Here is an 11735-nt window from a genome sequence, read left to right as displayed (position 1 = left end):
CGCGAGAGCACGATGACGTGTTTAGACGCATGATTTTTGCTTGTCAACTTGACCATGACATCTATTGTGTGACTTCTATTGTATAAGCAGTTTTAGCCTGTCTCCATACTGTACTGTCTTCGATGATACAGCACGTTCTTATTATACCTCAGTGATACAGACAATCCAAAAATGGCATTCAATATTTTTAAACAATCGTTGTGTGCAAGTTTTGGCGTTCTGCAGAGCCCATAAACTTTAACCTTTGAGGCAGAGGTTCAAGCGCATGCGTACTACAAAGACCAACGTCTAGCGCCATGGCGGATGAGATAGCAAAAGCTCAGGTTGCCCAGCCCGGGGGTGATACAATCTTCGGCAAAATCATTCGCAAGGAGATTCCTGCAAAAATATTATTTGAAGATGATCAGGTATGAATTCATAATTTGTATTGATATGCTTATTTTCATGCAAACACCATTAATCTAGTTAACCACACAGTATGGTACCTAGCTAGCGACACACCAGTTGTCAATGAATCCGTTATTACCCACAAATGCAAGTGGGGTAGTTAGCTGGCTGTAAGTAAACTGTCAAATCAGGGACGTCAAGCGTTCAGAAATGTATGTCATTGTTGTAAAAATGCGAGTGTGCTACGTTTACTAAAATATTTAATTACTTTTAAAATATTTAATTATTTTAAATATCGCAAATTTCCCTATTGTAGACAACGTGTTACGGCTAAATTACACAAGCTTGCATTTTCAACTCATTCTTTTACTTCAGATTGGAGATGCTAAAAAGTGTATAATCTTTTTGGTTTTGGTACCATAGATTTTTTTTTTAAACGCCCGTCTGTCTGTCGCAGGACTTAAAGGTAGACTCAGCTATATGACGTAGATGCAGAAATTGAAAAGCATAATGGGGCAATTTCCACAACAATTTACCAGCCATTTACACTATACAAGCAGCACTCACCTAACCACGCTAGCTTCTCCCTCATGTGAGTGCTAACAAGTTAGCTAGCAAGCAAGGTAGGTAGCGTTATGCATGAACATCCAATCCAGTAGGGGTTGGAAGCTATGGTGCGCTTTGATTGGTTACTTGCGTCACGATTAGAGGCGCAACCGATAATAATTTTTCAACGCCGATACCGATTATTGGAGGACCTGCAGATTTGTATATATTTTTGTAATAATTACAATTACAACAATACTGAATGAACACTTTTATTTGAACCTAATATAATACATAAATAAAATATATTAAGTCTCAAATAATGAGACATGCTCAATTTGGTTTAAATAATGCAAAAACACAGTGTTGGAGAAGAAAGTAAAAGTGCAATATGTGCCATGTAAAAAAAAGCTAACGTTTAAGTTCCTTGCTCAGAACATGAGAACATAGGTAGTAATATCATCAACCATGTGTAGTTAACTAGTGATTATGTTAAGATTGATTGTTTTTTTATAAGATAAGTTTAATGCTAGCTAGCAACTTACCTTGGCTCCATGCTGCACTCGTGTAACAGGTGGCCATGCTGATTAATCGGTCGACCTCTAGTCACGATATCGCAGAGGATTTCAATAAAGTTCCGCTTTCCCCAACTTTAGTCCCGCCCTGTTCAGCTCCCTCGCCATGTTCTCATCGCTCAACGGTCCCCCTGCCCACTCTGCTTCTCTCGCTTTCCTTCCATTGAAAGTGAATGTCTGCCGATATGTAAATGGTGCATAAGATTGTTGTGGCGCGAGGCTTAGCTTCTCTGGTATTTTGGTGCCCTGGTTACCGTGCTTTAAACAGCGTGATGCAAACCTGTGCACTGTGTATGTGAAAGAGCGAAGTCTTGCATCCCTCACATCTCAGGAACAGTGGGTTAACTGCCTTGTTCAGGGGCAGAACAACAGATTTTACCTTGTCAGTTCGGGGATTTGATCATGCAACCTTTCGGTTACTATTCCAACGCTCTAACCACTAGGCTACCTGATGCCCCAAACCATGAACAGGGTGTCTTTTTTTCAATTTATTTTACCCTGTTTTTCTTCCCAAATTCAATCTTTTCTCATCGCTGCAACTCTTCAACGGGGTCGGGAAGTGAAGGTCGCGTTATGCATGCTCAGAAACTAAACCCGCCTAACCGTGCTCCTTAACACCCGCCAGATTAACCCGGAAGCCAGCCGCACCAATGTATCGGTGGAAACACAGTTCAACTGGCAACCGGGGTCAGCCTGCAGGCACCTGGCCCACCACAAGGAGTCGCCAGAGTGCAATACGCCAAGATAAGCCACCCCTCCCCTAACTCTGACGACGCTGGGCCAATTGTGCGCCGTCCTATGGGACTCCTGGCCACAACTGGTTGTGATACAGCCCGGGATCGAACCCGGGTCTGTAGTAACGCCTCAAAAGTTTTGAGAATGACACAAATATTAATTTCCACAAAGTGTGCTGCTTCAGTGTCTTTAGATATTTTTGTCGCCCATTCTTGCATAATCAATGCTTGGAGTTTGTCAGAATTTGTGGATTTTTGTTTGTCCACCCACCTCCTTGAGGATTGACCACAAGTTCTCAATGGGATTAAGGTCTGGGGAGTTTCCTGGCCATGGACCCAAAATATCGATGTTTTGTTCCCCGAGCCACTTATTTTTTCCTTATGGCAAGATGCTCCATCATGCTGGAAAAGGCATTGTTCGTCACCAAACTGTTCCTGGATGGTTGGGAGAAGTTGCTCTCGGAGGATGTGTTGGTACCATTCTTTATTCATGGCTGTGTTCTTAGGCAAAATTGTGAGTGAGCCCACTCCCTTGGCTGAGAAGCAACCCCACACATGCATGATCTCAGGATGCTTTACTGTTAGCATGACACAGGACTGATGGTAGCGCTCACCTTGTCTTCTCCGGACAAGCTTTTTTTTCCAGATGCCCCAAACAATCGGAAAGTGGATTCATCAGAGAAAATGTCTTTACCCCAGTCCTCAGCAGTCCAATCCCTGTACCTTTTGCAGAATATCAGTCTGTCCCCAATGTTTTTCCTGGAGAGACGTGGCTTCTTTGCTGCCCTTCTTGACACCAGGCCATCCTCCAAAAGTCTTTGCCTAACTGTGCGTGCAGTTGCACTCACACTTGCCTGCTGCCATTCCTGAGCAAGCTCTGTACTGGTGGTACCCCGATCCCACAGCTGAATCAACTTTAGGAGACGGTCCTGGCTCTTGCTGGACTTTCTTGGGCGCCCTGAAGCCTTCTTCACAACAATTGAACCGCTCTCCTTGAAGTTCTTGTTGATCCGATAAATAGTTGATTTAGGTGCAATCTTACTGGCAGCAATATCCTTGCCTGTGAAGCCCTTTTTGTGCAAAGCAATGATGACTGGCACGTGTTTCCTTGCAGGTAACCATGATTGACAGAGGAAGAACAATGATTCCAAGCACCAATCACCTTTTGAAGCTTCCAGTCTGTTATTTGAACTCAATCAGCATGACAGAGTGATCTCCAGCCTTGTCCTCGTCAACACTCACACCTGTGTTAACGAGAGAATCACTGACATGATGTCAGCTGGTCCTTTTGTGGCAGGGCTGAAATGCAGTGGAAATATTTTTTGGGGATTCAGTTCATTTGCATGTCAGAGGGACTTTGCAATTAACTGCAATTCATTTGATCACTCTTCATAACATTCTGTAGTATATGCAAATTGCCATCATACAGAGGCAGCAGACTTTGAAAATTTAATATTTGTGTCATTCTCAACTTTTGGCCACGACTGTAGAGCTGTTAACTAATATGTATTTTCGATTAACTTTTATTCTGTGTGTGTTTTCAGTGCATAGCCTTCCATGATGTTACCCCACAGGCACCTACTCATTTTTTGGTTGTCCCAAGAAAACCAATTGTACAACTGTCAAAAGCAGAGGACAGTGATGCGGCTGTAAGTATGACACCACCTCAACTCATTCATTCAGTTGCATCGGTTCTATAACCTAGACCAGTGACAGACCCCTGATCCTGGGAGAGCTACAGTGTGTAAGGCTTCTGTTCCAGCACTAACACAGCTGGTTTAACTGGTCAATCTAAAAAAATTGAAACCTTGATTAGTTGTCTGTAGGGATGGATTGGTTGACAAATGTAGTAGACAATCAATGGCCAGCAGATGGAACTCATGACCTATTGGAAACCTGCCAGAAAACGTTCCTATGACTCAAGGATTTTGTTCTGTTATGGGTGTATGGGTGTAGCTTACGTTATTATTCAGCTCATGTTTCAGATGTAAAGAACATTGGTGACCTGTTAGAACATAAAGCCTAATCAATTCTACAATGTTTAATGCTTTATGAGTCGTGATCAGTTAAGGATTTTGGCACTTTTATAAAATGTTTAAAAAATATATTTTTTTATATCCATAGTTGCTAATGGATAGTTGTTGTAGTCTCCTTAAGCAGGTTGTTTAAGCAGTGATTTCTCAGAACGTTTGGCCCGAATGGGATTCCAGCGCTTAGGATTTGCAATAAATATTCATGATTCTTGTTTTGTTTCATTTAAGGTTTGTCTATCATGTGTTGCTGCCATGCTATGTTATGTCTCTCTCTTGTCGTGATGTGTGTTTTGTCCTATACATTTTTTTTTATTTTTATCCCAGACCTGGCCCCGCAGGAGGCCTTTTGGTATGCCTTCTTGTAAACAAGAATTTGTTCTGAACTGACTTGTCTAGTTAAATAAATAAAAAATAAAGTAACATTTTCTTTCTTTGTGATGTCATAGCTCCTGGGCCACATGATGATAGTGGCCAAGAAGTGTGCCGAGCAGATCGGCCTGCCCAAGGGCTACAGGCTGATCTTGAACGACGGGCCCGACGGTGGCCAGTCCGTCTACCACATCCACATCCACGTGATGGGCGGACGCCAGTTGGGCTGGCCCCCCGGCTAACTGTCCACGCAGACCGTCTACCGGCCTGACTACCATCCGTCATCTCTTTATCCCCAGATAGTCCAATGCTGTCCCGATGCAACTTATTTCACTGTCAAATCTGTCACGTAGACCTACTACTTATTTCACTGTCAAGTCTGTCACGTAGACCAACTACTTATTTCACTGTCAGTCTGTCACGTAGACCTAATGTGATGATATATCAATGGTAAATAAATGCACTTCACAAGCCCCACAGTGTGATTGACATTTCTTCTCCTTTAATCTCCCAGAGACAGGAAATGTTTGGTTTATTCTGGTCTTGTCTGAATGTCCATTTATTTATGATGGAATGGGAATTTAAATGCACTCTACTGTAACCTGCATGAATTTAACTGGTGTGGCGAGCGTGGCGCGGCCTACTTTGCCGTTTGTGTTTGTGCTGTGTGAGCGCTCCTGCCTACAGTTGCCGTGAGGGGAATAATTATCGCTGCACTTGAAGTTGCCAATCGATGAGTTTATTTAGCTTTTTTTTTAATCGTATGCTTTTTCTGTTTCCATTGTTCCCTTTGTGAAAGTTTGGACTCTTATCAGCACGTGCGCACACAAAAAAATTGAACAATATGCATGAGTAATCCCTCTCTTGTGCAAATTTGAGCTGCTTAGCCCCGATTGTATGAATCACTAGTCGGCTTCACCGTGCACCTTGTCGGTTTTAACACACTGCTGCTAAAAATGTCAATGTAATTTACATGCAAATACAAGCCCCAAGTTAAAAAAGGATGCCAGTCGAAGAGCTTTTCTGTAAGGTTGTTCACGTATGCCAGGTTTTAGACTTTCAAATCACTAAAAACAATTTGAGAGTAAGAACTAATTAAAAGTTCTCTGGAATTAAACATTTTGAATTCTACTCTGCTAAATGGACCACAGATCCTGTGAGAGTGAGCTGTTGTTGGGAGCTAAAAATAGGCAATTGTAGTGTGCGTAAAGGCCACAAGGGGGCGGTGCGAGTGGAAGGAATTGGCATGCACCTCAGTTGCACGGCAGGAGAACAAAGGATGGTGTGAAGCAGAAATCTGATGTGGATGTTTCAAATCAAGTGCCTCAGAAGGCCCTCATCTTGTCAGGCTATTAATATGTTAATTTAAAATAAGTTTGCCTTTCTGCTTTTTGAAAACTGATTTGCTTTGCCGATAATGTGTATTATGTACTCTTCATCTGGGGAACTGTACATGAACAGGTCTTTGTGTGACAGTTTGATTCAGTCATTTCATACTAATGTGGTTGAGATCAGTGTTTCCCAACCCTGGTCCTCCAGTACCCCAACAGTACACATTTGTACTGTAAACCTGAACAAGCACACCTGATTCAACTTGTCAACTAATCATCAAGGCCTCAATGAGCTGTGTTTGGCCAAGGCTACAACAACCACAAAAATGTGTACCGTTGGGGGGTGCTCGAGAACCAGGGTTGAGAAATCCTGGTTAAGATGATAAAATGGGGTTGTGGAAATACCCACATTTTAAAAGCTTATCAAACTTCCTTCCTACGAACTTTGCTACCTCCTACCTACAGTACCAACTTTACTTCCATCTAGATTCTAATCTGTCCATCACATTTCAATTACCTATGAACCCCCCCCCCCCCGCCCCCCCAACTCTGACCAGGGAGGAAAAGAAAATGCCATAGCCCCCGGCTGAGCATTTAATATTTGTATGCAGAAATACCCAAATTTTAAAAGCTTATCAAACTTCCTTCATACCAACTTTGTTACCTCCTACCTACAGTACCAACTTTACTTCCATCTAGATTCTAATCTGTCCATCACATTTCAACTACCTATGAACCCCCCCGCCCCCCCAACTCTGACCAGGGAGGAAAAGAAAAGGCCATTGCCCCCGGCTGAGCATTAATATTGGTATGCAGCGTAAATAATTGAAGCAGCGTAATCTCCGACTGAGAATGGCATTAACATTTCACGAGGCCACTTCCATGCAGTACAAATTATCAGCCCCTATTCTGAAGAGACATAAACTCAAGTGTTTATCTGCAAAGGGGTACTCCAATGGATGGTTGCATCTTACCTCTGGCCTCGAGATGGGATATCATCTTGTGTCGTGATGAATCTTTAATTGGGTGAGATTAATGTTTTATGCAACACTTGTCCTTTGTCTACACATGCCAAGCAACAGTCTTCTGCCAAGCATCCTAAGGACCATGTCTTGCACAAATTTTAGGGCATGGCTGATTTTTAAATAATGAATCAGAAAAGACAAAGTAGAATTTAGTTGTGCTGTTGATAAAGCAGAGTAGAGTTTTTTTCTAAGTTTAACACCCTTCAGAGTTTACTACCCTAAATGCATTCTGTATATAGGCCTACAATCAAGCAGAGGTTCCATGCAGGGTTACCTTTAAAAGCGAATTACACCACTTTTCACCACCATCATATTCATGATCTCCAGCGACAAACCAATGTCTACAGTTGAAGTCAGAAGTTTACATACACTTAGGTTAGAGTCATTAAAACTCGATGCCACAGTAAAACGAGTCCTATATCGACATTACCATATCAGTCCGCTCAGCAATGAAGATGCCACTGCTCCAAAACTGCCATACAAAAAGCCAAACGGGGACAAAGATCGTACTTTTTGGAGAAATGTCCTCTGGTCTGATGAAACAAAAATAGAACTGTTTGGCCATAATGACCATTGTTATATTTGGAGGATAAAGGGGGAGGCTTGCATGCCGAAGAACACCATCCCAACCGTGAAGCACGGGGGTGGCAGCATCATGTTGTGGGGGTGCTTTGCTGTAGGAGGGACTGGTGCACTTCACAAACTAGATGGCATCATGAGGAAGGGAAGTTATGTGGATATATTGAAGCAACATCTCAAGACATCAGTCAGGAAGTTAAAGCTTGGTCGCAAATGGGTCTTCCAAATGGACAATGACCCCAAGCATACTTCCAAAGTTGTGGCAAAATGGATTAAGGACAACAAAGTATTGGAGTGGCCACCACAAAGCCCTGACCTCAGTCCTATAGAAAATTTGTGGGCAGAACTGAAACTGAAATTTTGGTCTACAAACCTGACTCAGTTACACCAGCTCTGTCAGGAGGAATGGGCCAAAATTCACCCAACTCATTGTGGGAATCTTGTGGAAGGCTACCCAAAACATTTGACCCTAGTTAAATAATTTAAAGGCAATGCTACCAAATACTAATTGAGTATGTAAACTTCTGATCCACTGGGAATGTGATGAAATAAATAAAAGCAGAAATAAATAATTCTCTCTCTATTATTCTGACATTTCACATTCCTAAAATGAAGTGATGATCCTAACTGACCTAAAACAGGGAATTTTTACTAGGATTAAATATCAGGAATTGTTTAAAACTGAGGTTAAATATATTTGGCTAAGGTGTATGTAAACGTCCGACTTCAACTGTATGTTTGACATTAAGGGGATGATCTCTTGGAAACATTCCTTGCACATCACAGGAACAATCCTATGAAGACGTTATTTAATGACCTAATAACGTTCTCTAAAGTTGTGTGAACGTTTGTTGATAGCTGGGTAGATCCATGCTTGTTTTGCATTTGTATACATCGGGCATGATGATGTCTGCTCTGTAACAATAAACATTTTGAGTTCATATGCATGACTCATTGCAAAAATGCTATACATATTATGGGGAAAGGTGGCCATTGGCTCAACTAATCCCATGGCCATTGGCTCAACTAATCCCATAGCCATTGACTCAACTAATCCCATGGCCATTGGCTCAACTAGTCCCATGGCCATTGGCTCAACTAATCCCATAGCCATTGGCTCAACTAATCCCATGGCCAATGGCTCAACTAATCCCATGGCCATTGGCTCAACTAATCCCATGGCCATTGGCTCAACTAATCCCATGGCCATTGGCTCAACTAATCTAATGGCCATTGGCTCAACTAAATCCCATGGCCATTGGCTCAAGTTACCCGAACCCAAACAATTGACTAAATTAGCCTACACAGCTACAAGGATGCACTTTCATGCTAGGTTCAGGACCTCATATTGTAGTTTATAGAGACCCCAACTGATGTAGAAAATAATCTAGATACATGCATCATGAAACACAATAAATCATTTGACTTTGTGAATTTCCGTTTTTCTTACCAAACTTGCTTAAAACTTTTTCCAGTGTGGTTTCTTCCTTCACAGACTCCATTGAAATGATGATCTCTTCCTAAATATTTGGTCATATTATACATTTTATGTATGGTTTCCTATGTAGAAACAATTGGTGGCTCAACTAAACCCTTTGGCTCAAGTTACCCCACTCTTCCCTATGTAGTACGATTAGTACGTAGTATGTAGTTTTAGTAAGTAGTAGGTAAGACAGATTTGGGACACGGCCGTGATATGTGGACACTGGTATGGTGCTGATGATAACGAATATGAGGTTGAAAATTGGTGGAATTGCCTTTTCAGAACACCATCTCAGATAGAAAGTTGACGTTCGTTATACAGATTGACTTCAATGAACAGATGATTTATTATCCATCATAAACCTATAGCCATTTTACAGGGGAAATATGAGTGGGCAAAAAGCACTAACATCTCAGACCCATAATATTTACCAGCTCCGAATGAAAAGGTACATTAGAAAAGGTGTAATTAAGATGGCACGGTACAGTTGTAGGATCTTAACTTCATCACTCGTTTGTTGCTGAGAAATTTCCTGCACAACAGGAAATACAAACTTGTAGTATATTTGAGGTTTAAAAAGGCTACTAAAGTTTGTCATTTCCACTTTGATATTTCAGACTTGATTTGCCCTAATGAAAAATGTATCAACCCCTACAAAAATGTGCTTTAATTATAATCCACATAATAATTAACATTTCCTGTTGCTGCAGGATTATTTTCCTGCTGTAGCAAACTGGCTCAAATTAAGATCATACGTCTTTATGTATGAATAGGCTGTCAAAATAATGCATTTAATAATGTCTCTTGGAACGTGAATAACCAACAGGACGATCTGATAGAGCGACTGTCATTCTCTGGGTCTGGAGGACACAGACATTTATGGGCTGATAAATTTGCAGCGGTTTCCAGATTGGGATGCGATGCTCGTAACTCATGCCTTCTTTTACTTCCTGCCGCAGCTTGCTTGTCCCTATACCCTAATCACATTTGCTGTTGGTATTGCATAGACGTAATTTGAGTCACACTACTGATGGATTAAAGTGGGTATGGGGCTGCCCAAATTGTGGCCCATGGGCCAAGCTTGGCCCTCGACAATATTTTTGTTTGCCCCATCAGAGGCTTCCAGAATGATTTGTTTTGGGGACAGCTCACTACTTAGATTATGGACCACCAAGCGAAAACATGTGGGCATTGTTATATTATTGGCCTATAGATAGAAATAGTAATGGCGTCTTTTTCTTTAGGAACGAACAGAGGCGAACTCCACCATGATTCGTTGCCAAAAGCCTATGGGCAAATGAATGTGTTTCTTGGAGGGGTTTTGGATATACTCTGAAAATAAGGTCCGTGGTAAACACAGGCTTAGGTGATTTTATATATTTTGTTCTATGATATAATCTCCATCAGCTAACGTCACAATTTAGTGAATTTTTGAAGCATTTATATAATCAAAACAAGCACATAAATCACATACAGGCTTCATAAAGGCTTCATAATCCCTAAGGTCATGTTATAATAACTGTGGAACCTGCCTTAACCCTCTGACATCACGCATTAAAATGTTTATTCAGCGGGCAAGTTTATAATAAATACCAGCACGCTAACCTCAGACCTATTGATTATTGAGGACATATATTATGGAATTTATACTAGACTACCCCACTGGACACAAACTGGCTGAATCAACGTTGTTTCAACTTAATTTATCGACGTGGAAAATACATTGGATTTGAAAAAAGTCAAAAAAATGTTACATTTTGATTTGATTTAGTTCTATTCTTTAACTTGCCGTTTTGGTTGAGATGGAGACGTGAATCCAACAGACTAATAGGCTGACCACACCGCTCGCGTCTCGTGCGCGAGTGTTGCAAAATAAATTTAGATATCCATGTTATTCAATTATTGCGCCAACGAGCGTCTGTGTTGCCAAGGGCTAAAATAGAAATCAGTTCTATTTCTGACGCAGATCAGCTGCAAGTCCTGCCTCTCCCATCTCCTCATTGGTTTATAGAAGCGGATACCCAGTGCCATCTCCTCATTGGTTATACCCACGTGGGTGATTGAACTGTTTTGCCGGTCGTCGTGGTAATACTATGACAGTTTAGATGCCAATCACCATATAAATTAAACAATGAAAAAGCCTGGAAGGAGGAGAGATGACTAGAAACGATTCGGTTGACTGTTTTATGTGTGGATTAATTGTCGGAGTAGAGGACCTTGTGCATTTCAGGTAAAATAACAACTCAATGTTAAATAGGACAAATTAGCTACCACGTGCAAGCTAATTAGCTAAATTGCCATAAATATTTAATGCTTTTCGACCTGTCCCCAAATTAATGTAATTGGTTCAGAGTCTGTTTTGATATTTTAACCTGCGTGTCGTGATCATGTTTGGTGTAGGGGGACAAAATATATTTATGCACGATGGCGCACGCACGCAGCCGGTTTGGGTTCTGTGTAAGTCAGACTAAGTCAGTGGTACAGATGGAACTATCCAAACAGAAGATAAATCTCCTTCAAATGTTGATATTTTGTTCTGTTGAAAACCAATATCACTTTTGAAATACAATAAATAGCCTATTAACTTGTTGACAAGTTAAATTATATATTGGATTCACATACTGTATACAGTGGGGAGAACAAGTATTTGATACACTGCCGATTTTGCAGGTT

The 11735-nt window shown here is 41.3% G+C and overlaps 1 protein-coding gene across 1 annotated transcript; it reads left to right on the top strand.

Moving 5' to 3' along the window:
- On the top strand, window positions 1-5118 carry hint1 (histidine triad nucleotide binding protein 1). The gene is made up of 3 exons (XM_021601566.2): window positions 1-407; window positions 3787-3891; window positions 4722-5118. Exons 1-3 carry the CDS (start codon window positions 297-299, stop codon window positions 4884-4886), a joined length of 381 nt encoding a protein of 126 aa, XP_021457241.1. The 5' UTR covers window positions 1-296; the 3' UTR covers window positions 4887-5118.
- The last annotated feature ends 6617 nt before the right edge of the window (window positions 5119-11735 follow it).

This window comes from Oncorhynchus mykiss, chromosome 5 (genome assembly GCF_013265735.2).
Source record: "Oncorhynchus mykiss isolate Arlee chromosome 5, USDA_OmykA_1.1, whole genome shotgun sequence".
In the NCBI taxonomy this organism is placed as follows: domain Eukaryota; kingdom Metazoa; phylum Chordata; class Actinopteri; order Salmoniformes; family Salmonidae; genus Oncorhynchus; species Oncorhynchus mykiss.
The sequence above is the reverse complement of the archived record's forward strand: the minus strand, read 5'-3'. Positions and strand labels throughout refer to the sequence as shown.